Source organism: Mustela lutreola, chromosome 2 (genome assembly GCF_030435805.1).
Source record: "Mustela lutreola isolate mMusLut2 chromosome 2, mMusLut2.pri, whole genome shotgun sequence".
In the NCBI taxonomy this organism is placed as follows: Eukaryota; Metazoa; Chordata; class Mammalia; order Carnivora; family Mustelidae; genus Mustela; species Mustela lutreola.
The window spans coordinates 51,599,158-51,627,065 of NC_081291.1; the positions used below are offsets into that span (position 1 = coordinate 51,599,158).

Sequence of the window (27,908 nt, forward strand, 5' to 3'; positions counted from 1 at the left end):
GGCTCTCTGCTCAGCAGGGAGCCTGCTTCCTCCTCTCTCTCTGCCTGCCTCTCTGCCTACTTGTGATCTCTGTCTGTCAAATAAATAAATAAAATCTTTAAAAAAAAAAGAGAGAGAGAGAGAGAGAGCTCCTTCTATGTGAAAAGCAATGAAATACAATCATAGACATGCACATGCACACATCTAGCTATTCATATGCACTCCACTTTAAGGGACAGCTGGCTCAGTTGCATAGAAAAAAATGTATGCTGAAATCAATTAATTGTTTTCCTTTGCTTTTATAGCACATTAGGTTTTCCTTCCAAGATTTAGTGAGTCATGAAACATATTAACAGTGGAGTTTCGATTAAAGATAGAAGACAAGGGTCATTTACCTACGACTAAATGCTTCTTCAGTAATAACAGACTTGAGAGCAAAAGGAACTTGCTCCAAGGAGAATATGAAAAATTGTTACCACAGCCATCATTTTCATTCAAACACAAATGGCTCTAGACCAGAAAATCATATTAGATCAAAACATGACATGGAACCCACGGCTAACACCAAGAAATGTTCCTGGCACGTAGGTAACTCCCTGTCAAAATCAGCAACCATGATAATAGGAAAAACCCTAGCCTCCTGATTATTGCCTCTCTTGACAGGACAACTCAGCATATTTTCGTTTTACGAAATACCAGGATGCTGCTGCAGATTAATTCAACTCCTAAAATAAAATTATAGTCCACGTTTTAAAAGCAACATCACCCACTAAAGAGTGCACTGCTGTCTGGGGTTTGATGATGACAATCCTTTTCAGAAGAAAGCGCCTCAGAGGGAAAAGAATACAGATGGTATCTTGTGGCTCCTTCACAGTGGGTCACTTTGCATTCCTTGCCCTCTTTTAAATGTTACTGACAAAACGCCCTCTCAGTCTTTCCTTCCTCTTCGTTTCTCAAATTTCTTGGCAGTCCCTTTGTTGATTTCAATCACTTGGCCCCTTCTAATTCCCCCTTTCCTTGAACCTTTTCTTCTCTTTTCTGCCTTACCTGATACACAAAGAGTGTAACTGCTCCTCACATGACAGTCCCACATTTCTCTGGTGTTGGCACAAAGAAAGAATTCTCTCTCAAAGAGGGTCTGGTTACCCTGCAATTTTCCATGTCCTTCTCTTCTCAAAGATACAGGTCGATCGGTCTGAGTGTGTGCAAGGGGTGTGGGGAGTGTGTGTGTGTCTGTCTGTCTGTCTGTCTGTCTCTGTCTCTCTCTCCAGGCATCCAATCTGTGATAAAAGAGTGAGACTGTTTGGTTAATATTCAGACTGAGTGAAAGTAGGACTTAATCATAAGCAAATTTTAAATGGCTCTTTCAAGCATTTCCTTAGAGAGGTACCAGACATAGCTTCTAACACAGAAGTAGAAATTAAATTCAAGTCAGCAATTGCTAAATGTCTACGACCTGCCACACCTCATACTGGGGATAGAGACCTAAGCTAAAGCTTAGGTTCCGCCATCAAGGGATGTTAATTATTTATTTAATTAGAGAGAGTGTGCATGCACAAGCAAGGGGAGGGGCAAAGGAGAGAGAGAGAGAGAGAGAGAATCTCAAACATACTCTGTCCTCAGCATGCAGCCCAATACAGAGCTCTATCTCAAGACCCCAAGATCATGACCTGAGCTGAAATCAAGAATCGGACTCTTAACTGAGCTACCCAGGCCCCCAAAGGAGAAACCTTTAGAAAGAAAAATTACAGGCGCCCATGGATGGCTCAATCATGAAGTGTCTGCCTTCAGCTCAAGTCATGATTCCAGAGTCCTGGGATTGAGCCCCGTATCAGGCTCCCTGCTCAGTGGAGAGCCTGCTTCTCCATCTCCTAATCCCCCTGCTGGTGTTTCCTCTCTCACTGTATCTCTCACTGTCAAATAAATAAATAAAATCTTTAAAAAAAAAAGAAAAAGAAAAATTATAAAGAAAAACAAAAAATAACCTAATAACAATAATTTGTTAAGAAAACCTAACAAGTATCACCTGAGTATCACCAACTGGAAAGAAATTCTTAGTATACTGAGATTCTGTTTCTTTATTTTTAATATGAGTATAACAACAATATTAATAATACTTGTTTTTGCAAAATGATTACTATGGGAGTCAAACTGGACTATGACCAAATGTATCTTCCAACTCTGCAATTTAATTGCATTTCCATTTGATCAGTATTTATTTAGTGCCTATCTTGGGCCAGGTCCTGTGAAAATAAAAAAAAGGAAGTCCATAATCCCCAAAATGAAAGCACCCAACACCAGAGGGAATAGAGAGACACATCAAAAATATAATATAGTGTGATTATGTGTGGTAACAGAGATACACAGAAAGTGTACCAGATCTTAGAGGAGAGATGAAATTTTCCAGCCAGGAGTCTGGTGAGTAGGGAAGAAAGGAAAAGTGCATTAGAGGATGCTACAGAAACAGGGTATATAATAACAAGTATCTCTCATTAAGGCCCTTCTGTGTAGTGGTCACTATAGTAAGCCCTTCACAGACAACTTTCTCAATAAATAAAGATTACCTAGAGGGCTTTCCTTCTTGAAAACATCATGCCCTGTTAACTTACAGAGTTTGGTTTTGGTGACTGTCAGGTCTATTGGCCTAGAGAGACTAACAGCCGATTGCCCAGATGGAAAAGGGGGAAAGCACTGAAACAAAAGTACAAAGTGATGGGTTCTCACCCTGCTGTTACTATGTGTCTTTAGGGATGTCTCTTAGCTTGCTAGTCCTCAATTTCCTAATCTGCAAAATGGACTTTAATACAAGCTGACCTTATGAGGTTGTTGGCATAACAGATGTATAAAAGGCTTACCAGTCTGTCTTAGTCCTCCGCAGGGTAAGGCCCAGGCTGGAAATTCACTTGCCTATAGAGCCTGGGAGGTAACATAACTGAGTGAAGCAGGCCTTTGGAAATTCTGCCAATTGTTGTATCAGTTAGCTCTTGCTGTATAACAAATCACCCTACAACTTAGTGACTTAAACCAACAGTGTATTACTTTTCACTGTTTTATGGGTTTGATGGGTATTTTTTCTGCTGCTGTTTTTTTTTTTTTTTGTTAAAGATTTTATTTATTTATTTGACAGAGAGAGATTACATGTAGGCAGAAAGGCAGGCAGAGAGAAAGAGGAGGAAGCAGGCTCCCTACTGAGCAGAGAGCCCGATGCGGGACTCGATCCCAGGACTCTGGGATCATGACCTGAGCTGAAGGCAGTGGCTCAACCCACTGAGCCACCCAGGCACCCCCTCTGCTGCTGTTTTGACTGGGCTCACTAATATGGCTAATATTCAGTTGTAAGGTTAGCTGGGGGCTGGGTTCATTTGGAAGAGCAAAACAGCTACTCCTCGTTGGTTAAAGTTGAATGTTGTCACATAGAAAATTGGATCCCTTGGCACCAACCTACTATTCCCGAAAAATTGATATATTTGTGTGTGTGTGTGTATGTGTAAATCCCTGATTTTTAAATATTAACTATTTTTATTAACAGAAAATATTGTATGAGCCTACAAAATGTATTTATGGATTGGATTTGGGGCCTACAATTGGGACTTTCCCTGTGAAGTAGTCTTTTTAGCCAGCCTTTACTCCTGTGTCCAGTCTATTGGGTTTTCCTTAGGCCCAAAGGGCTATAGCAGGCATACCTGTGCTCTCTTTCTTAGTCTGATCTCTTGGTCAATGGTTCTCAAGATGTGGTTCACAGATTAATAGGGTCAGCATCACCTGAGAATTTTTTTTTTAAGATTTTATTTATTTATTTGAGAGAGAGAGAGCGATAGCATGAGAAGGGGGAGGGTCAGAGGGAGAAGCAGATAGCCCTATGCGGGACTCGATCCTGGGACTCCAGGATCATGACCCGAGCCGAAGGCAGTCACTTAACCAACTGAGCCACCCTAGGCGCCCATCACCTGAGAATTTGTTAGAAATGCAGATTCTTTACCCTACCAGACCTACTGATTCAGACACTCTAGGAGTGGGAGCTCCAGGTGAGTCTCATGCTTACTAGAGAGAACTACTGCTTTCCACACAGACCTGAGAAGGGAAAGGGTGGGAGGGATATAAAGACTAACTTTAAGAACTAGAGAAATTCTCCTCCTTGAGCACCACCAGGCAAGCCAGACTCCCATTTTTAAGAAGACGAGATAACAACAAGCCAGACTGCGTGGCACATACCAAAAGGGCCATGGGCGCAGTGCCTTCTGATCAAGAAGATTTCACCCTGGAGGGGGTACCTGGCTGGCTCAGCTGGAAGAGCACGTTACTTTTGGTCTTGGGGTTGTGAGCTTGAGCCCCACGCTGGGTGTAGAGATTACTTAAATAAAAAAATTTTTTTAACTTGAAGAAGAAGAAGACTTGACACTAGTTCTCAGTCCTTCCTGTGTGCCAGAGTCAGGAGAACTTTACAAAATACTGATGCCTGGGTCCCAACCTAGAGATTCTTTTTTTTTTTTTTTAAAGATTTTTATTTATTTATTTATTTGATAGACAGAGAGAGATCACAAGTAGGCAGAGAGGCAGGCAGAGAGAGAGGGGGAAGCAGGCTCCCCGCTGAGCAGAGAGCCCGATGTGGGGCTCCATCCCATGACCCTGAGATCATGACCTGAGCCGAAGGCAGAGGCTTAACCCACTGAGCCCCCCAGGCGCCCCCCAACCTAGAGATTCTGATGCAAGCAGTCTGAGCTGGACCCTCAAGAGTCTTAAATGCTCTGCAAGTGGCTCTAATTTGCAATCATGGGAATTGGGTCTTGAAACAAGAGAGAAAAGAAACTGGTAACTATAGATGTCTCTACCGGAAAGCACTGGGGAATTAGAAGACTGGGAAAGAGTCTCACTTTTTAAAATCTACTCTCATAATGGGAACTTCCTCCAGGTCTTCCTTCCTTGAATTTCTAGCAGATTAGCATTCCAGTCACTTCCCACAGAGCACAATGCTTAGTAATGAATGCAATTCAATGCTTTGCAGGACTTGTCTTTGGGAAATTTATTTTCTTAAAAAAAAAGAAAATGTTAGCTGGGGCACCTGGGTGGCTTGGTTGTTAAGCATCTGCCTTCAGCTCAGGTCACAATCCCAGGGTCATGGGATTGAGCCCTGCGTCGGGCTCTCTGCTCAGTGGGAAGCCTGCTTCTCCCTCTCCCACTCCTCCTGCTTGTGTTCCCCCTCTCATTGTGTCTTTCTCTGTCGAATACATAAAATCTTAAAAAAAAAAAAAAAAAAGTAAAGAAAAGAAAGGGAAGAAGGGAGGAAGAGAGAGAGAAAGAGAGAGGGAAATGGGTAGAACTAGAACATGAACAAATAGGAAAAAGGAGATATTTGCAAAAATATCTAAGCAAAAGAAACACTTTGGACAAAGGTTGGAGGTGAATTCTGCAAGGGCCATGTAGAAATAATGAGAAAAGCAGTTTACCTTGAGCAGAGGTATGTGCTGGGAAATGGAAAGAGATAAACAGGTGTAACAGAAGACTGATCTTAAGTCAGGTTTCTCCAGAGAATTAAAACCAATAGAATGTGGAGCCTATATGAAGAAATATAAGGAAGTGGCTCATGTGATTTGGAAGCTGAGAAATCACAAGATCAACAGGGTAAGTCAGAAGCTAGAGAGCCAAAAGAACTGATAGTGTAATTGCAGTCTGCTAGTTTCAGTCTGAGTCTGAAGATAGGAAAAAGTTGATATCCCCGTTTGAAGGCAGGAGAAATTCTCTTGTACTCACAGGAGGATGAGACTTTTTGTTCTATTCATACCTTCAACTGATTGGATGATGCCCCCCCCCCCCCATTAAGGAGGGCAACCTGCTTTACTCAATCTGTGGATTTAAATGTTACTCTCATACAAAAACACCCCTACAGAAAGATTCAGAATAATAGTTGACCAAATACCTGGGCGCCTTGTGAAGTAATAAGGGGAAACCTCTCTAGAATGGAGTGGGAAGGCCACCAGGGGGAGCTCTCACACCTTACCACTCTGTGTCAGTTGCAGACTTAACGGGAAGAGAGGGACATTTTAAGTGGACACTACTTTATCATCCCAGCAGGAGGAAGAAAGACTCTCCTCCTCCCCTGGCAACAGCCAAGCCAATGAGAAGCAGTCACAACTCAACCAATAAAAAGCCACTATACTTCTAGTGCCCAGTTTACCCTAATGGACACTTTGTTTATAATAGCACTCCCAACTTCCCACTTTCCCCTATAGAAAAGACTTCTCACCTTTATTCAGCAGTCTTGCCTATGATTCTGATATAATTTGCTTGTCCCTGATTACAATTTTTTGCTATTTATTTTTTTGTAAAATAACTGTCTATGTGATTTTGAAGATTAACAATTCCATGGCCCACTCAAATTAACACATAAAATTAACCATCATATAGAGTATGAACTTGAATCTGTGGAACAGTGTTTCCAAAATGTGGTACATGTAGACCTAGACCAATGAAACACTCTACAAAAAAAGGTTCTGTGAAAATGTGTCTCAGAAAACACTGCATTCTAAGGCATATAAACATATGAAAGCTATGAATCATCCTGTAGGAAAGAAATGGTTTATAACGCTGTCAACCTAGCATATCTCTGACATTTGATCACACAATCTGTTTTTTACTTAAAGCCTATTAATTTCCTGTGGAACAAAAGCTTCATATAAAAAACTTTGGGAAAGGCTAGTCCAAGCCATGAGAAGATAATATAGATTTGGAACCTAAAAGGGGACATGAAAACAGAATTTTAGTGAGATAAATTTGGCTGTAATATGCAGTGATATAAAAGGAAAGAGATCCTGGAGGCAGAGAGAAGCTACTTTAGCAAGAAAGCTACTTTAGCAATCAAGATCTGAGGATAGACAGAGGCTTGCTCTTGGGTGGGAATGGGGGACAGGGGAGAAAGGAAATAAGACCTTTTATGGAAAAGTATCTGCATATATGAATTATAAATAGAAAAGAGTAGTAGAGAGCTCCAAAGTCTGGAGTTGGTAAGCAAAAGAATAAAGAGCCACTGATGGAGAAAGTTGCAAGGAAAGTTTTCAATATGTTATGTTTGCAGTCATGGTAGACAAAAGTCTGTAAGAAATATCTAGCAGTTTCTGAAATTATGAAACTTGTTTGAGAGATTATCAATCAATTTGGAAAAAAATTATAAATCAATATGGGAATCATCAGCACAGAGCTGGAAACTAAGCCACAAGGGTACCCTCTTACCCATTTCCCTCTACGCCATTCTCTTTGTAAAAGGCTTCATTTTGAATAATATGCTTTCTAAGCCAGTTTTAGGTCCTCCTAATAACAGCCTCACAAAGGACCACTGAATTATATTCATTCCTGAGCACAGCTCTGGACTCTGGTGGTAGCCAAGCACCATCAGCAGTTAGTTTAAGGAAATAAGCCCCGGAGAAAGCTCTTTAGATATGCAAGGAGGATGAGCTTTGGAATTTCACATTTGTGAGGCACAAGTCAACTGGGAACAGAAATACTATGCCCTTCTTCCTATATGCTAATAGTACCTTTTACTACAGAGCCTATTAAGAAATCCCCAGGCCCAAGGCACCCAGACACCAGTAGGTTTTAAACGAATTTCATAAACCAAAAACCACACTTGTAATCTTCTGGCTGCTTGTACTCATGAACATACATTTAAGCAGTGCCAACCAATTCAGGAAGTACTTATAACATGCCTACTGTGCACTTGGCTCTGAAATGACCCGTGTCTTTTCCCTTTTCCTTCACACTGGACCTCTGAAGTCACACAGTCTCATATTTGAATCCCACCTGTAACCTCTACTGATCACATGATTCTAAGCAAGTTACTTAAAAGTAAGGGCCTTGATTTTCTCATCTACAAAAATGGGATTAAAAAACTCATTCATTGGGGCGCCTGGGTGTCTCAGTGGGTTAAAGCCTCTGCCTTTAGCTCAGGTCATGATCCCAGGGTTCTGAGATCGAGCCCCGCATCAGGCTGTCCGCTCCGCGGAGAGCCCGCTTCCTCCTCTCTCTCTCTCTGCCTGCCTCTCTGCCTACTTGTGATCTCTGTCTGTCAAATAAATAAATAATTAATTAATTAAAAAAAAACTCATTCATTTATTTATGCATTCATGTGCACATTCATTCATCCAATGAATACTTTGGAGCTCCTACCATAGCTTTGACTATATAATGTTCTGGGACTCTCCTAGTGGTGAAAGAAGCAGGTATAGGAGAGGAAAAATTTTTTCTCACCCCTCTTAGGGTACCTGGCTGGGTTTGAAAATTAAACTGACAAAAACTTACTAACGGGGGAAAAAAGCATACAAATTTATATAAGTTTCACATGACAAAGGAACCCTCCTAAAGAAATGAAGATGAAAAAAAATCCTCCAAAACTGAGTGTATTTATGCTAGGTTTGATGAAGAATAGACAGAGATGGAAGAATATGACAGATTAGGGAGTGTGAAGGAAACTTAGCAAGGCCTGTTTGTTAGCATTCTTCTCAGCATCCCTTTGTCTTTAGTCTTTAGAGATAAGGATGCTCCCTCCCCAAAAACTTAAAAAAAAAAAAAAAAGGCTCCTTTCCTCCAAGAATAGGAAAGGCAACCCTCAGACAAAGATTTTATGACTTATTTTAGAGAAGAAGGGTAAGCAGAGGTCAGAATGACCTTCATGCTTCTGCTGTGTTCTCAAACTCCTTCAATTTAAAATATTCAATATGGGGCTCCTGAATGGCTCAGTGAGTTAAGTGTCTAACTCTTGATCTTGGCTCAGGTCATGATCTCAGGGTCATGGCATCAAGCCCCACATTAGGCTCCATGCCGGGGGTGAAACCAGATTGCCTGCTTAAGAGTCTTTCTCTCAACAAAAAACAGTCTTTCTCTCCCTTTCCCTCCCTCCACCCCTCCCCCTGACAGAAAAACAAAAAAACAAAAAACAAAACCAGAAATGTATTTTATAAATAAATCAATAAAATATTCAATATGACAGGGACACCTGGCTGGCTCAGTGAAGTGTGTGATTCTTGATCTCAGGGTCTTGGGTTTGAGCCCCGTGCTATGTGCAGAGATTAGTAAAAAATAAATAAACTTTTAAAATAATAAAAAAAAGATAAAATACTTAATATGCTAAAATGCCATATTTGTGGTAGCCTGTCACAGGCATGGTCCCTATAGCACTGAAGCTGAAACCTTACTTGACTATGAGGATAGTCAAATGAGATCATATATATAAACTACAAGATACAATGTATGTCATACATAAAGGTAACTCAGTAAATGCTAGTTTTCTTCTCAAGGGTACCAGGATATGTGATCCCAAGATATATTTCTTTGGCATGTGGATTATTTTGAGCTAAAGTCACCTGAGAACCAACAGAGGAAGGAAAAGCTCTTATATTGCTTCCCTTTAACACTTAAAAATGGAGTATAAAGTTCCCCTTTCATATAAGAAATTTACATTTAGAGAGGAGATTTCCATTTGTGAAGTTATCTCTGTACCAGGAAGAAAGACAATTTTATCACCTGTGAGACTCTTATCTGCATAACCAGACATCCCATCTTTATGTTTTCTCCTCCTGCCTTCCCATAACTTGCCTCCCCATCCACAAACCCCAAAACCTTATTCCTTTGTCTACCCTAAGATGGTATAAAAACCTCAATTACCTGGATACCTCGTTGAGTCTCGATTCTTTGTGAAGCTCTGTCGTGTACCTGCATAATTAAAACTGGTTTTGTCAGCATGGAGGTTCCTCAAAAAGTTGAAAATAGAACTACCCTATGACCCAGCAATTGCACTACTGGGTATTTACCCTAAAGATACAAACACAGTGATCCAGAGGGACACGTGCACCTGAATGTTTATAGCAGCAATGTCTACAATAGCCAAACTATGGAAAGAACCTAGATGTCCATCAACAGATGAATGGATCAAGAAGATGTGGTATATATACACAATGGAATACTATGCAGCCATCAAAAGAAATGAAATCTTGCCATTTGCGACGACGTGGATGGAACTAGAGGGTATCATGCTTAGCGAAATAAGTCAAGCCGAGAAAGACAACTATCACATGATCTCCCTGATATGAGGAAGTGGTGATGCAACATAGGGGATTAAAGCGGTCAGAGAAGATTAAATGAAACAAGATAGGATTGGGAGGGAGACAAACCATAAGTGACTCTTAATCTCACAAAGCAAACTGAGGGTTGCTGGGGGAGGGAGGTCGGGAGAAGGCGGTGGGGTTATGGACATTGGGGAGGGTATGTGCTATGGTGAGTCCAGTGATGTGTGTATCCCCCCTGGGGATAAAAATACATTATATGTAACACTAGGAAGGTAAAGAAAAAAGGTTTTTCCTCCCCTACACACCCTTCCCATAGACCACAGAACACGTGACTATGGTGGCCAACATAAATGTGTGCAGCAGTGGGCTCCTTTCCCCACTAAAAGGCAGTGTACTCAGCATTAGCCAATGGTTTCCAGGAAGGGGTACAGATTCAACTTTCTAGATCTTCCCATATTAAAGAGGAGTAGGAAAACTGGGTGTGAAATACCCCTATTTTGAAATGTTGGCAACTAACTCCAAACCCTGGGTGGACCAAATAAAATCCATCTGACCCAGGGGCTGCCCACTTGTAACTTCCATAGCAGACTCATCCTGACAAGGCAGGCCACTCAGATGACTCCTAGTTTTAAGTACTCTGAGCACTGTACAGGAAGACTAAGGCACCCCCCAGTAAAATCCTTATTTCACTCCAGCTTGGTCCCCATCAATCAGAACAACTCCATTTACACTCCAATGAAGCAGGAACCTGGTGTGACAGAATCATTATCACAAGAGGAAAGGACGATCTCACCATGGGTCATCAGCTTGCATTGTATAAATGAATCTAAAGGCTCAATATGATGAAACAGTGAAAATGCACTCAACAGGGCAGTGAGGCACAAGCAGTTCAGGAACCAAATTGTGCTAATGGGACTTAAAGGACCAATCACAGATATTTCAGGAATATTCCATCAGCACTTTCAGGTGACATTTTCCCAGTGTGATACTGCTTTCATGCTTACTTGTCTCTGACTCATTCTTTCTGCTTCAATCTACTTTGTTTATAGATTTAATATCTGGCACTATTCCTCTAAAGAGCTCACGATCTCCCTCTGTCTTCTCTTCCCCCTCCTGCTTCAGAGCAAGACAGATGGAAAACTAAATAAGCAATGACAGACATAAAAAGATATGGATATGTCTATTGCTTTGGTTTGGGGCCCCAAAAGAAGCTGGCCCAACAGACACAAGACTGAAGCTGCTTCATCCCTTTCAGAAGAGTTTAAGCATTGCTGACTCCAAGCTACATCATGCTTTAGAAAACCCAATAATTATGGGCACCTGGGTGGCTCAGTTGGTTAAGCTCTTGGTTTCAGCTCAGATCACAATCTCAGGGTCCTGGGATGAAAGCCCCACCTTCATTTCTGGGCTCAGTGCGGAGTCTGCTTCAGGATTCTCTCTCTCTCTTTCTCTCTCTGCCCCTCCCCACACTTGTTCTCTCTAATAAATACATTTAAAAAAAAAAGAAAACCCAATAATTATAAATCTGTGCTAAGATCTACACTTACCACCCAACGTAAATGTGTTTCTTTTATTCTGCCACTTAACGGTAAATGAGCATTCCATGAGTCAGCCATGACCCTGACAGACCTGAGTCATGTAGAAGTCCATCACATGCTCTGAGAAGACAAACATCTGATAGCCTTCTCACCTATTGGGAAGGTCTGGGGCCAGTGAAATTGGCACCCTGCCACATCCCTTGCTGTGCGTGGGACACAAAAGGCTTATGTAAGAGACACTGAACACACCCCACAATTTATTCTCTCCCTCCACAGTGTAGTCCTCTTCTTACACTCTCTTTGTCACCTAGACCCTCATTAACTCAGCTGAATAAGCCAGGAAACTAAAACCTAGGAAACTAAATCAGAGTTGGCTCTGAATTTCTTTAAATGCATATTTGAAGGTACTATGAGGATATGGATGAATCATGTTGACTCTTTTAAAGGATCAATTTTATTGTTTTTTTTTTAAGATTTTATTTATTTATTTGACAGAGATCACAGGTAGGCAGAGAGGCAGGCAGAGAGAGAGTAGGAAGCAGCAGGTTCCCTGCTGAGCAGAGATCCCGAATCGGGGCTCAATCCCAGGACCCTGGGATCATGACCTGAGCCCAAGGCAGAGGCTTTAACCCACTGAGCTACCCAGGTGCCCCAATTTTATTGTTTTTTAAAGATTTTATTTATTTGTTTGACAGAGAGAGACACAGCGAGAGAGGGAACACAAGCAGAAGGAGTGGGAGAGGGAGAAGCAGGCTCCCCTCTGAGCAAGGAACCTGATACGGGGCTCGATCCCAGGACCCTGGTATCATGACCTGAGCCGAAGGCAGATGCTTAACAACTGAGCCACCCAGGCGCCCCAAAAGATCAATTTTATTACTGACTTGAAGGTACGGTATGTGTTTATAGTTCTCATAGGACTCCTGAATCGGTCTCCAATCCGCTTTTCCTTCTCTTTCTTCCTCTATCCCACTGCCATATCCCTAGTTCTTCCTTGCATTGTCTTTTGCCTGAACCTCTGCTGTAACCTCTCATCCAATTGTCCCCGTTCATATTCTTCTAACCACTGTGGCCAAAACAATCTTTTTAAACATCTTTTCTTATTATTATAGAAGTAATGCATGTTTATCATAGACATTTGAGAAAAGTCTGTAATAGTACAAAAAGATCATGTCTATTAACACTGTATTATATATACTTTGAGCCATATTCTACGAATAGACACACATCTTTAGATGAAAAGGATTAGGTCATACATAATTTATATGCCCTACTTTTTAAAAAATCAGTGTTGCAGGAGTGCTTAGGTGGCTCAGTCGGTTAAGTATCTACTTTTGGCTCAGATCATAATCCCAGGATCCTGGGACTAAGTCCCACGTCAGGATCTCTGCTCAGCAGACAGTCTACTTCTCCCTCTCCCTCTACACTCCACTACCCGCCCCTGCCATCGGCTCATGCTTGTGTGCACTCTCTCTCTCAAATAAATAAATAAGATCCTAAAAAAATAGTATTGTACAAGTAAATAAATAAAAATTAATGTTGTGAACAATTCCCTAATATAAAAAATATTTTAAAATATGCTATAAAAATCATCTTATACATGCATCTTTGTTCACATTCATAATTATTTCTTTAGGAGTGGAATTGCTGGGTGAAGGGGTAGTGCATACTTTAAGTGTTGCCAAATACTCTCTGGTAAGGTTTCATCCATTTATTATACTTCTGCCAGTAAAGTGATTTAACAACCAGATTGTTACTCAAAGACATGGAAGAATTTACAGGTCCAAGTACATAAGACCCATAAGACCAGAGAAGGCCCAGAAGTAAGGCTGTCATAGTCATTTAGGCCAGCATGTTTCCGGGCATGGTTGTGGCCTCATGGAGTCTTCCTAATAAATCGTGAACCATGAATAAACAACCATGAAAAGAGATCAAAGTATGCAAGTTCTTTCTGCAACTCTTAGAGTAAATGCCATGCAAAGGCAGGGACTTTCATTTTTACATGACTAAGTACTTAATAGCCTCCTTCTTTAATTATTAAGAGGGATTAAATTTTGATATTCACCAAAAGGAAAAAAGACGTGCAGTACCGCTAATTACTGAAAACTTGGGCTGCCACAGAAAAGTTAGCAATGATATAAATTTCCTGCTGCATATGTGACAACTACAGATTGCTGGAATTTCCACAGTTTTCAAGAAAGACGCTTTTTTGTTTGGGGCACGAGGGACTCCATAGTGCCTTGAGTTTCAAATACAGCAAGCACTTCTTTATGTGTTACTTCTCATCTCAAATATCATTGTCTTTCTATTTTTGATCATTTTGTTCAGGCATAAACATGACACTGCTGTTCTGGGTTGCCATTTTACTCCTCTAGAATTTCTTTATCATCAAATTCTTTTCCCTCCAGAAGTAGAATGGATGGGTTTGGTGTATTGTGGGGTCTTAGGTACCAATTAAGTTAGCATGTTTGACAGTTGACAGTCTGAATGCCTCAACATCTCTCTACCCTGACTCTAGGCTGGTTGACTCAGTTTGTTAACTAGGAAAGAGGCCTGGTAACTTAATGTCTATGTGACAATCAAATGTATGAAAGGAAGAAAGAAACAGAGTGGCTGAAGACAGTTTTGAGAGGGGGTGATAGGAGGCTCACAGACTTACCCATTCTCTTCTCAACTCCGTTTTTAAAACACTGGTCTTACGTGATGGAAGAATATATGAACAAACACAACAGGATTCTATTAAACATTAAGAGGGCGTGGGTGCCTGGGTGGCTCAGTGGGTTAAGCCGCTGCCTTTGGCTCAGGTCATGATCTCAGGGTCCTGGGATCAAGTCTCGAATCGGGCTCTCTGCTCAGCAGGGAGCCTGCTTCCTCCTCTCTCTCTGCCTGCCTCTCTGCCTACTTGTGATTTCTCTGTCAAATAAATAAATAAAATATTTAAAAAAAAAAAAAAAAAACCAGGGCGCCTGGGTGGCTCAGTGGGTTAAGCTGCTGCCTTCGGCTCAGGTCATGATCTCAGGGTCCTGAGATCGAGTCCCGCATCGGGCTTTCTGCTCAGCAGGGAGCCTGCTTCCCTCTCTCTCTCTCTCTCTGCCTGCCTCTCCATCTACTTGTGATTTCTCTCTGTCAAATAAATAAATAAAATCTTAAAAAAAAAAAAAACAACAAAACATTAAGAGGGCCAAGAAGTCTGAGCTACTACTAGCATAGTGGACACCTAAACGAGGCTGTGTTGAGAACTGCATCAATACTGTTTTGTACTCGGCCCATGCCACCCAGCCACTGGCCTGCAGATTTGGGAAACTCCTGATTGGAATGTAAAAGACCAGCAGGAAAGAGGAGAGAAAGATTCTCCTACAAGAGAGACTACCCTTGGCAATGCAGACATCTCTATAATCGGTTCTGGTTATAGGTCCAAAGCTTTTTATTTTCTCATCTAGCCCTGGGAAGTCGTGATTTTAAAATGCATGGGGTTTACCTTCACAAGCAGCTTATGAGAGAATATGGGAATCTGATTTCCACCAGTCCAGCTTGCATTTCAACAGGGATTCCATAATGTTACCAGCCCAAGACAGGACCGATCACTATGTGGTAGTTCATTTCCATTGCCATGTGGAGAAAAAGAAGAAGAAAAAATTAGCTACATCAGTTCTATTTGATTCTTGTCACATTTCCATTGCCAAGAGCAGTGTAGTTACTCACCAACAGGTGCTAGGAACATCCACGCTCAGAGACATGCTCAGACATTTGTTCAGCTGTTACTTAATAGGTCTGCTCTTTTCCATAACCAAGGCCCCTGGTTAAAATATTTAGTAACACCAAAACTGGGCTCACCTCAACAGCAGAACTTTCTGTGTAATCCTAGGTCAGCTGTGAATCACAAGTAATTCTATTTCACCCAAGACAAAGTTCTAAAATCTCTTCTCTGCGCATCCTCTGAGTGAAGGCAAAACATTTATGAGGGTCCCAGGCAGGCCACAAGTAAGGGCAGAACAGAAGATGCAATGACAGGGGGGAAAAAAAAAGATAAGAAAGAAGAAACGAATAATGTGAAAAGAGAAAGGAGAAAGACTAGAAATATAAAACATTTTTAAAAATGAATGTGAACTACCCTACGACCCAGCAATTGCACTACTGGGTATTTACCCTAAGGATACAAACGTAGTGATCCGAAGGGGCACGTGCACCCGAATGTTTATAGCAGCAATGTCCACAATAGCCAAACTATGGAAAGAACCTAGATGTCCATCAACAGATGAATGGATAAAGAAGATGTGGTATATATACACAATGGAATACTATGCAGCCATCAAAAGAAATGAAATCTTGCCATTTGCGACGACGTGGATGGAACTAGAGTCAATCGGAGAAAGACAACTATCATATGATCTCCCTGATATGAGGAAGTGGAGATGCAACATGGGGGGTTCAGGGGGTAAGAGAAGAATAAATGAAACAAGATGGGATTGGGAGGGACACAAACCATAAGTGACTCTTAATCTCACAAAACAAACTGAGGGTTGCCGGCGGGAGGGGGGGTTGGGAGGGGGGGTGGGGTAATGGACATTGGGGAGGGTATGTGCTATGGTGAGTGCTGTGAAGTGTGTAAACCTGGAGATTCACAGATCTGTACCCTTGGGGATAAAAATATATGTTTATAAAAAATAAAAAATTTTTAAAAATAAATAAAAATAAAAATGAATGTGAATGGTCGCGTTTATAGCAGCACTGAACCGCCACAGGTTATGGGTATGGAGTGTCATCTACTCCAGGCCGGACACTGTTCTCAGGGCTTTCACATGCATTATTTAAGTCATTCAGTACACATTCACTGCAGGCCTTCAGTGTGCCAGGCATTGTTCTAAATAAAAAGTGCTCCGTAAAGAACAAAATGGATAAAAAAATTTCCCCGTTCTCAGAGCTTACATTTTGGTAAGAAAGAGCTTACTTAATTGTCATAGTAAAGAAAAGAGATAGGAAAGGCACAGAAAGAAGGCAAAGACATGTATAGACAGAAACAGGATTTAAGGAAGGAAAGAAAAAAGGAGATGAAAGTTAAGGAATCATCCTCAGGGCTTTGAGATGCTGGATTCAAAGAATAAGTCTCTGTTTGTGCCTCAGATCCTCCAACGTAAAGGCTTTGGAAGGTCCCACCGTAACCAATCTAGTGAAAAGTATGAATTGTAAATGTGTGAAGAAATATGTTTCTATATTATCTCAAATGTATATAGCAATTTGAAATGCTGACAAAGTCTCTCTGAGCTGATACCCAGTAATTTTCTGGTTTTAAAAGAAAAGACATATTTGTAATAAACAGTGTTCATCTGCACACATATCTCTTGTCTCTCCCAGACTATTCCAGTAAAAGAGAAGGGAGATCAGTGGCCTAAGGAAAGGTGGGTCAGGTATTTGGCTGAATCCCTCACCAGCACCAATTATAATACTAACAGATACTATTTACTGAGGACTTTCCATTTCATACATAACAAACTATTCCAAAACTTAGTAGTTTAACAACAGTAATTTATTTCTTTTAATTTTTAAAAAGATTTTACTTATTTATTTATTTGAGAGAGAGGGCACGAGCAGGGGGAGGAGCAGAGGGAGAGAGAGAGAAGCAGGCTCTTTGCTGAGCAGGGAGCCTTAGGGCCTCTATCCTAAGATAGACCTGAGCTGAAGTCAGATGTTTAACAGACTAAGCCACCCAGGTGCCCGAACAATGATCTATTTCTCATAATTCTGTACATTAGCAGGTCAGTGTTCTGATCTCACTTGGTACACTCATGGCTGGGCTTGAGCCAGGGCTTAGGCTGGGCTTCCTTACCTAGTGGCACAAATGACCCAAGAGAGTAAGACAGTCCTCTTAAGACATATGCTTAGAACTAGCTAATAACATACTGGCACATTCCACTGGTCAAACCAAGTCATAAGCTCAGCCCAGACTCTAGGAGAAGGGAAATAGATTCTACCTCTTGTGGACAAGAGTAGTAGTACTGACAATTATGAAAACTGTTGGCAATCATCTTTGTAGGCAAGTTATCTTATTTGCCACAAGCCAGAAACTGTGTATTATCTCAGTGAATCTGCAGAGCAACTTATGAAATAGTCTCCTTTATGTCCCTATTTTATAAGTAAGGAAACTTAGTTCCTGAAAAGTTAAGTACCCTCCTGCAAGTAGGTGACAGATCTAGGACCAGATCTAAGCCACTTTTATAGTTCTAATTCACAACCCTCCCTCAATACAGCATTCAGTAGAGTTAGAGGAGTTAAAACCCTTGTTCCTCTCCCTGAGGGAAGCAGGAAATCATTGTAGTTAAGAGCTCAGACCCTGGGGTTAAACTTCTTTGGTTCAAATCTTGGTTCTAAGTCTCATTATTTCTGTGACTTTGGGCTAGTGACTTAACCTCAGGTTCATCATCTGTAGAACAGGTTTGATAACAATATCTATATCCACAGGACTACTATGAAGTAGCCTGATTTACTTTTGTTGATCCCTGAATGCCCTGAGTAGTTTACTCTAAATCAGGCAGTAGTACAGTCTCAACCACAGTATCCAGAGCTGTTGCTGATCAGTGATCCTGAGTCTATGTGACTTGATCATCTTTATCCCTGCTGGTCTTGGTTCTAATTTTGCTGTGCCTCTGGACCCATGCTGCTGCAGCAGTGACTAGTTCTGAGAGGGCCTGCCCTACTGTGGTCCCTCTCTGTTCATTTCTTGCACCTCCTGCTTCCTTTTGGAGCTGCCGCTTCGTGCTAGAGATCTGGTGGTTGCCAGTTGTTGACCTACAACAGTTTGCCTTTGTCAGTGCTCTGTTAATTCCTCTGTCTCCACAAAAGGAGCAGCCTCTCACAGACTAATCCCATTAATACCTTGTTTTGCCTCTGACCATTTGCACAAGGTTCACTAACATCTTTTTCTAACAAGGGAGGAGAAAATGGAAGCTTCCCTGGTTCGGGACCTTTGTTGGGCATCTCCTGTACTAAGTTAGTTCCTATTCTGTTGTCTGTGCTTTTAAAGAACAGCAGTGTTTCAGAATGAAAAACCACTAGGTGGCAGCAATGTTTTGCTTCCTAGCTCATTACCATCTTTCTGCCCCCCAACCCTTATAATCTCAATTACAGCCAAGATACAGTTCCTTTCAAAGTGAATGACTTGCTTTTGAATCAATTTACCTATCTATATGAAGTTCAAGGTCAACAATAAATTTCACATACATTCTCTTGAAAATTCACGGTGATGTCACTAATTCTGTCAGAGAGTTCTCACAGGAGTTATATTACTAAAGCAGTTTATAGCCTTCGGTTTGAAAGGGCATGGGAAAAGTAAATAAACCTCAGCTTGTTTAGGGCATGGCCAAGGCTGATTGTTTTCCCCTCTGGTTGTTAACAGCCAACAGGCCAAAGGTCTGTTGGGTTAAGAGTTCATGGACTCCCAGGCTATCATTTTGTGAATAGGACTGTAGACACATCACTCATTTCCCAGTAATGTCCAAAAGGTTTTCTTGGGGAAGATGGAATTTCAGTAGTTTACTGAATTAGAAACAGGTGTAGGGACCTCCCTTCTCCCCCCCCCCCCTTCTTTCAATTACATCTCCACAGGATTCCAACCTGTTAAATGGAATCCTCTTTTTTTTCTTTTTTTAATTTATTTATTTGAGAGAGAGAGAGAGAATGAGTGGAGAAAGGTCAGTGGGAGAAGATGATTCCCCGCTAAGCAGGGAGCCAATGTGGGACTCGATCCCGGGACTCCAGGATCATGACCTGAGCCGAAGGCAGTCACCCAACCAACTGAGCCACCCGGGTGCCCCTGGAATCCTCTTTTAAAAAACTAGATTGGGAAGCACAAAGACAGAAAAACAGGTAGAGAAAAGGCCAGGAGTGCTGACAAAACCCTCATCTTACAGTGTGGGGGATCAAGAGATGCTGTCTATAGTTGATAAAACAAAAAGATGTTTAATATATTACTTAAATTTACCCAGTAAATTTAACATAGAGGAACAAACTATATCAGGTTGCAACATTTATTTATTTATTTATTTAAAGTAATCTCTACACCCCCTCATAGGGCTTGAATTCACAACCCCAAGATCAACAGTTGCATGTTCTTCTGACTAAGCCAGCCAGACACCCCCTATATTTGGTTGTAACTTTAATGGGAAGATAAAAGAAAGGGAAGTGGGATGGTGGGGATATTAATATGCTAAGCCTCAAGTACCCTAACAGAGTCTGTAGATAATGACCAAAATTGAAAATGCAAGCAACAGCACTATAAGCAGGCTATTTAGAGACATGAAGGAAGTCACTATGTGAACTAAAGGAAGAAGTAGTTAATAGGTTTTGCTTCTGTAAAAGAGCAAAGGAAGGGGCTGGGCTGGGAAGTGGCTGTACTATTTGACTTTCTAACCATGACTCTGTTTTAGCCTTAAGAATAGGCACGAATATGGGTTTCCTGGGTGGCTCAGTCAGTTAAGCATTTGCCTTCTGCTCAGGGCATGATCCCAGAGTCCCTGGATGGAGCCCCACAATGAGCCTCACATAAGGCTCCCTGCTCAGTGGGGTATTTGCTTCTCCCTCTGCCCTTCCCCCTGCTTGTGCTCTCTTTCTTTCAAATAAATAAATAATCTTAAAAAAAAAAAAGAATAGGCAAGAATAGACAGCGGTTAGGGTAAAATAGATATCTGGGCTCATGGGAACAACTAACACTGAATTCCTAATTTGTGTCACTATATCTGATGGAAATTATCTAATTTAATCATTTGCTTATTTACATAGAGGTCACTTTAGCTTAATGTAACACTACTGTTAGAAAGAAATTAGAAGCTTCTATTTCTACATGTATGTGTCACTTACCCAAAACTGGCATCTTGGAGCAAGGATCCACTTTAGTCAATACTTTTTACAGCAGATACCAGGGTTTTTCTGACATAAGCCAAATACCATTACTCTTTGCAATAAATCAGAACCAGAACTTTAAAGAGCAAATGTGTCCATTTTTACTTTCTTCACAGCATTTTAGTGGGAGTTCTTCAGCATGCATTCCCCCAAACTTCCTGTTCTTCTTTTCAAAACCACATCCAATCCATCAGCAGTGACATCCTTCAAAATACACTAGAATCTGACAATTCTCACCATACCCGTCCCTAATATCCTAGTGTGAACTGTCAGTATTTCTCATTTGCACCACTGAAATAGCCTGATAACTGCTTCCATCCTTGCACATTCAGAAGCCAGAGTGATCCTTTTCAAATGTGTGATAATTTCTAAAACATTGGTCTATATGATATACCCACCCCATCTAATCCTCCCTAACCCTCTTTCACTCCTCCCAAGCCACACTAGCCTCCTGGATCTTCCTAGACCATTTAGAACATATGCCTGCCCTCTGCCTGGAATGCTTTTCCCCCAGATATCCAAATGTCTTGTTCCCTCATTTTTTTCTGGCTCTGCTTTGTCACCACATCAATGAGACCTTTCCCAACCAACTGATATAAAATAAGCATTCCCCTCCTTCTCTCCAGCACTCTCCATCCCCCCAGCTTGCTTAGTTTTTCTCCATTATACTTATCATACCAGGATGTTACATGTTCCTTGTATTGTCTCTATTTTTCATTAGGATCTAGATAATTTTTCTCTGCTGTTATCACTAGTGCCTACAAGAATGTCTGACACATAATAACAGATGCTCAATAAATTCTGTCATTTTTAAATGACACCTACCATGATACCACAGGCAGATAATGTTTTAGAGCAATGTTCCCCAAGTATGAGATCTGTTTATGAGAAATGATTTTATTTTGAGACTTACTTACTTTTTAGAGAGAGAGAGAGAGCAGGGGGAGGAGCGGAGGGGGAAAGGGAGAGAGAATCCCGAGCAGACTCCCCACTGTGTGAGGAGCCCACCACAGGGTTTGATCTCAAGACCCTGAGACCATGACCTGAGCTGAAATCAAGAGTTGGACATTTGGGGTGCCTGGGTGGCTCAGATGGTTGAATGTCTGCCATCAGCTCAGGTCATGATCTCCAGGTCCTGGGATTGAGCCCCGTGTCAGGCTCCCAGCTCTGCAGAGAGTCTGCTTCTCCCTTGGCTTCTGCCTATCCCCCAGCTCATGCTCTCTTCCTCTCTCTCTCTGTCTGAAATAAATAAATTTAAAAATCTTAAAAGAAAAAAAGAGTTGGATGCTTAACTGACTAAGGCACCCAGGTTCTCCAGAAATGATTTTAGACAGTATAAAGTATAAATGCATTAAATAACACTAAATCAGGTGGAGAGAATCTTTTCAATGTTTTAATCCCTCTCATTAGGTCAAGAAAGCCTTATGTAAAAGGGGAACCCTCCAATACTGTTGGTGGGAATGCAAGCTAGTTCAGCCACTCTGGAAAATAGCATGGAGGTTCCTCAAAAAGTTGAAAATAGAGCTACCCTACGACCCAGCAATTGCACTACTGGGTATTTACCCTAAAGATACAAATGTAGTGATCCGAAGGGGGCACATGCATCCAAATGTTTATAGCAGCAATGTCCACAATAGTCAAACCATGGAAAGAACCTAGATGTCCATCAACAGATAATGGATAAAAAAGATGTGGTATATATATACAATGGAATACTATGTGGTATATATATATACAATGTGATACACACACACACACACACACACACACACACACACGATGGGATACTATGCAGCCATCAAAAGAAATGAAATCTTACCATTTGCAACAATGTGGATGTAACTAGAGGGTATTATGCTGAACGAAATAAGTCAATCAGAGAAAGACAATTATCATATGATCTCCCTGATATGAGGAAGTTTAGAGGCAAAGTGCGGGGTTTGGAGGCTAGGAAAGAAAAAATTAAACAAGATGGGATCAGGAGGAAGAAAAACCATAAGCGACTCTTAATCTCACAAAACAAACTGAGGGCTGCCAGGGGTAGGGGATAGGGAGAGGGTGGTTGGGTTATGTGTATGTGCTATGGTGAGTGCTGTGAAGTGTAAACCTGGCAATTCACAGACCTGTACCCTTGGAGCTAATAATACATTATACATTAATAAAAAATATTAAAAAAGAAAGCCTCATATAGTGCTAGTTTATCTCTAATACTTGATAATTTATCCTTTTAAAGAATAGAGAATGGGCTTTACATTTAAAGGTTACTAAGAGCTTTTTGTAGGGAGCAGTATCTGGCCAGAATTTCAATAACCTTGTTTTATTTTCATTGTATTAATCTTAGGGGCACTGTCTACTTCAATTATGCAACTGGTAACGTTAATCTTATTTAAATCTTGCAACAACTTTTTTTTTTTAATATTTTACTTATTTATTTATTTTTCAGAGAGAGAGAGAGAGGGAGAGAGAGAGCACAAGCAGGCAGAGTGGCAGGCAGAGGCAGAGAGAAGCAGGCTCCCGCTGAGCAAGAAGCCCAATGTGGGACTCTATCCCAGGACCCTGGGATTATGACCTGAGCCGAAGGCAGCGGCTTAATCAACTGAGCTGCCTAGTCGTCCACAATTCTTTTTTTTAAAAGATTGTATTTATTTATTTGACAGAGAGAGAGCACACAAGCAGGTCGAATGGCAGGCAGAGGGGAGAGGGAGAAGCAGACTCCCTGCTGAGCAGACAGCCTGACATGGGGCTCGATCTCACAACCCCACAAAATCAAGACCCCAGCTGAAGGCAGATGCTTAACTGACTGAGCCACCCAGGTGCCTGTTGCAACAACTCGTTATCATTTTCCATCAGAGGAAACTGCAGATGAATTTCCCATGAGACCAAAGTTTCCTTTGAGATAAAATTCACACAAAATTCTCCATTTAAAAAGTTTTAAACTGTACAACTCAAGTTTTTTAGTGTATTCACCATGTTGTACAATCATCATTACTATATAATTCCACAACATTCTCATTCCCCCTTCAAAAAAACCCATACCCTTTAGCTATCACCACCGACGTCTTCGCTCTTTCTAGCCCTAAACAACCACTAATCCTTCTGTCTCTTTATATTGGTTTTGCTGGAATTTCATATTAAGGGAGTTATATATGTGGTCTTTTGGCACTGTTTTTTTCACACTTAGCATAATGTTTTCAAGGTTTACCCATTTTTTTTTTAAAGATTTTATTTATTTATTTGAGAGAGAGACAGTGAGAGAGAACATGAGCGAGGAGAAGGTCAGAGGGAGAAGCAGACTCCCCGCAGAGCCGGGAGCCCGATGCGGGACTCGATCCCAGGACTCCGGGATCATGACCCGAGCCGAAGGCAGTCGTCCAACCAACTGAGCCACCCAGGCGTCCCGGTTTACCCATTTTGTAGCATGAATCAGTATAGTACTTCATTCTTTTTAATGACTGAATAATATTCCATGGTATGGATATATTAATTGTGCTTTTTATGTTCATCAGCTGGTGAATATTTGAGTTTCCACTTTGGGGCTATTACAAATAATGCTGCAGGCATATCATGTCCATGTTTTTGTTTGAACATCTATTTTTCAGTTCTCTTGGGTATACACCTAGAAGCAGAATTGCTGGGTCATGTGGTAATTATGTTTATCTTTCTGAGGAAAGGCAAAACTGTTTTCCAAAGTGGCTGTATCATTTTTCATTCCCACCAGCAACATGTAAGTGTTCCATTGCTCTATAGGTAACTTTTAACTGTCCATTAAAAAAAAAAAATAGCCACCAAAGTATGTATTTCATTTTTTTAAAAGATTTTATTTATTTGAAAGAGAGTGAGAGAGAGCACAAGTGGAAGAGAGGAGCAGTCTCACAGCTGAGCAGGGAGCCCAGTGGGGTTGGATCTCATGCCCCCAGGATCATGACCCAAGCCTAAGGCAGATGCTTAACTGAGTGAGCCATCCAGATGCCCCTCATTTTGGTTTTAATTTTCATTTCTCTAATGACATAGAGCATCTTTTCAGTGACAACTGTCCATAAATGTATCTTATTTGTAAATATATTCAGGCCATAGCCCTTTGTAAAATTGGGGTGTTTTGTTGTTGTTGAGTTGCACGCATTTCTTTCTTTCTTTCTTTCTTTCTTTTTTTTAAAGATTTTATTTATGTATTTCACAGAGAGCGCGAGAGAGCGAGAGAAGGACTACAAGCAGGGGGGACTGGGAGAGGGAGAAGCAGGCTCCCCGCCGAGCAGAGAGCCGATGTGGGACTCGATCCCAGAACCCTGGGATCAAGACCTGAGCCGAAGGCAGATGCTTAACGACTGAGCCCTACCCAAGCGACCCCACATGTTTCCTTCTAAAATAAGTTAAAAACATGTACTTACGGGAGACTGGGTGGCTTACTCCCTAGACAGCACACTTGATTTCCACTCAGGTCATGATTTCAGGGTGTGAAATCCAGCTCCTCCAAGGGGTTACAGACAGAGGGTGGAGTCTTGAGATTCTCCCTCCCTCTCTGTCGGCCTCTCCCCAACTTACTCCGTCTCTAATAAATAAATATTTTAAAATATATGTATTTAGAGAATAGTATTAAGTAATCAAGAGCGCAATTGGACAGAAGTAGTGAAGACAATTATAACTAAGAGACTAGTTTCCACAACACTGGGTCAGACGTGATGAGGAAGCATTCTGGAGTCACACTATCCAGATTCAAGACCCAGTTCTGCTTCCAAAACGCTGCGCCTGACAGTTTGAGCAAGATATGTAACCTCTTTGAGTCTCACTTTTTTCGACTTTAAAACTGGTCCGTGTATAGTACTCCGTGCTACTTCAAAGAGTTGTTGGAGCAAATGAAATGACGCGTGTGAAGCGCTTACGCAGTGCCTGGCACGGCTAAGCACGCTGTAAAAGTTAGCTACTATGATAACAGGCCACGAGCTCTGGGGCTCTCCAGGTTCGGCTTGCAGATGAGGCTAGCCCCAGCTGCTACAGCCGACTACCCCACAAGCGGCGCCACCGCGCACAAACCGTAATGCGCATGTTCTTCGCTCCCTTTCGCGAGCGCCCTTCCCCAGCTCTGAGCATCTGGGACCGCGCGGCCTAACTTCCGTTTCCGGGGAAGTCGAGGCGGCTTCCGGCGGCGTGACATCAGCGCGCTGGGTCTGGCGGGGAGCCGGAGCGAGAAGGGTCTACGCTGGCGGACGGTAACCGGGCGGCGGCGGGTGGGAGTGGCCGGGTGTGGCACCGCTGCCCCTCGGGAGGGAGGGACGACCTTTGTCTTACGACCCTGGCCAACACCGAACTGGACTTTAGCCCATCCTGTTGCGGAGCTTTTTCGGTTGCTTCTTCTAGGCCTTCACCCACAACCCTGGGATTCCTGTCTCTGGGGCGGAGGGTGTGAGTCGAGAGACGCATTCCAGCCTGCGCCACTAATCGGCTCTCTCTGACCCTGGGCGGGATATGACCTTTCGTGGGCTCAAGCTTCTTTATTTAGGAGATGGAAGTAGTATTCACGGGGATTATGAGCTCCTTCGGAGCTGGAACTGACTTTTATTAGTGTTACATACACTGTCGCCTGCCCGGGCACAGAGCAAGAACAATGCTAGGTGCTCTGCCTGCTTGTGTTGTTCTGGGTCACACAGCCTTTGAAATCTAGTAAGCGCTGTTGATCCCCACTACCCACCCCTGTAAATTCCGCTGCCGTCCCCACCCCGCGCTTAGAGACAGGAAGTTTGGCTCACTGTTACAGATATTTCACAAATACCGTTGCCACCCCTTGGTTCCCAGATTAGATCGTGGATGTAAATCTTTTTTAAACGCATGATTCACTGTCCATTTCAAAGGAGGAAGATGGATACTCTCTTAGAAAGTTTTAATCATGGGCCTGGCAGTATGTTCTTCTCAAGTCTCCCAACAACTCTAGAAGAGAGGTATTAATTCTCGTTCTTACAGATGAGGACATTGATGCATAGGAGAATAAACTTGTTTTAGGCCATTCACCCTGTGAATGGTGAGGGCAAGAATTCAGACGCATATCTGTGGTTCCAGAGCCCCATGTTCTTAACTACTAACTGAAAAAGGACTAGATGTAGAAACATATTTGAATGTGTTCTTGCAGCCTCTGTTGGGGAATTGTTAACTCTATGAGGTGGCTGTTATCAACACAGATGGTCCCAAACCAAACATAGCATGCTGTGGAAATACTACTTCTCTGTCTCCTTTTCTTCCTTAGCATCTATGTTGCTTTTTAAATAATATCACAGTTTTTACATCTGGTCCTCTGTGCCCATGTTATTCAATCCTTTTATCGTCGCTGAATATTGATTCAGGTGTGTTGACTGCATATGGCCGTGTGGTTGTGTTGCCTTGTTATTCTTCTAGCCCTCAAAAGCAGGTGTTTTGTTTTTTGTTTTGCTTTTTAAAGATTTTATTTATTTATTTGAGGGAGAGAAAGTATGAATGAGCCGCGAGGAGGGGCAGAGGGAGAAGCAGACTCCCTGCTGAGCAGGGAGCTCAATGAGGGGCTGGATCCCAGGACCCTGGGATCATGACTCAAGCTGAAGGCGGGCGCCCAACCCACTGAGCCACCCAGGTGCCCAGAAAGTAGGTGTTTTTAAATTATGGTTGAAATATGAGGTGATAATGTTTAGGCATTATCTCTTTTTCTTTTCTGTACTGCTTTTAAAGGGACTGTCGGCATCTCTGAAGCACTGCCAACATGTGTGATGTTCAAGAAGCCACTAAGCAGCTCTTGGATGTGAACCTTCATGAGAACTGGAGGGCTAATCAAGTGACAGAAAGTGGTCCCAGAAGTGAGTCTGAGCACCTCCAAGTCACTATTGGAGCCACTGTACCTACTGGTTTTGAGCAAACAGCTGCAGATGAAGTGAGAGAGAAATTGGGGTCATCATGCAAAATCAGCAAAGACCGGGGCAAGATATATTTTGACATTTCAGTGGAAAGTCTGGCTCAGGTTTGAATGAAGCAATATTTAAAATAGTTTTCTAGAAAGGTCATTTTACGATTATTTTCTGCCTTACCCATCCTTCTTGAATTCTTTTTGCTTTTCTTTGCTCTGCCTCACATCTGGTGATTTTAAAGTCTTACTGCATTTTCCTTTCAGTACTGACCTGTAAGTTTGACTAGTAGGTTTTCTATAGTTTTAGAAGTAATCCTAATATTTCCTGAGAATGAATTTCACCAGAAAGAATCCTATGTGACTTTTGAAGAAATTCTGAATATCAGATGTCCATGAATTTATTTACTTTAACATTTAACTGAAGTTTAGACTTTGGTGGTGAAGCATAAAGGAGAGATTTTTCTTTTAATAATATGTCAAGGAGATTCTTGCTCAGAAGTAATTAGGAACCACTGAAAGGGAAAAGTGCTCAGCAAACTGCCATCCCACTTGAATAAAAGCTAACTAATATCTCATTACCATGTAAGCATC

At 41.8% G+C, this 27,908-nt stretch overlaps 1 protein-coding gene and 1 long non-coding RNA gene across 2 annotated transcripts in view; one reads left to right on the forward strand and one right to left on the reverse strand.

Moving 5' to 3' along the window:
* The window catches only part of LOC131824190 (uncharacterized), a 38,102-nt gene extending 12,661 nt beyond the window's left edge, over positions 1 to 25,441 (reverse strand). Inside the window, exons 1-3 of the long non-coding RNA XR_009350777.1 lie at positions 25,243 to 25,441; positions 24,844 to 25,004; positions 15,045 to 15,150 (exon numbers count right to left, since the gene is read on the reverse strand). This is a non-coding gene — a long non-coding RNA (uncharacterized LOC131824190). The remainder of the gene's footprint in view (positions 1 to 15,044; positions 15,151 to 24,843; positions 25,005 to 25,242) is intronic.
* A 103-nt stretch (positions 25,442 to 25,544) lies between these two features.
* The window catches only part of THUMPD3 (THUMP domain containing 3), a 29,215-nt gene continuing 26,851 nt past the window's right edge, over positions 25,545 to 27,908 (forward strand). The window contains exons 1-2 of the mRNA XM_059161601.1: positions 25,545 to 25,662; positions 27,146 to 27,431. Of these exons, the coding sequence (XP_059017584.1) occupies positions 27,177 to 27,431 (255 nt within the window). The 5' untranslated portion in view covers positions 25,545 to 25,662; positions 27,146 to 27,176. The remainder of the gene's footprint in view (positions 25,663 to 27,145; positions 27,432 to 27,908) is intronic.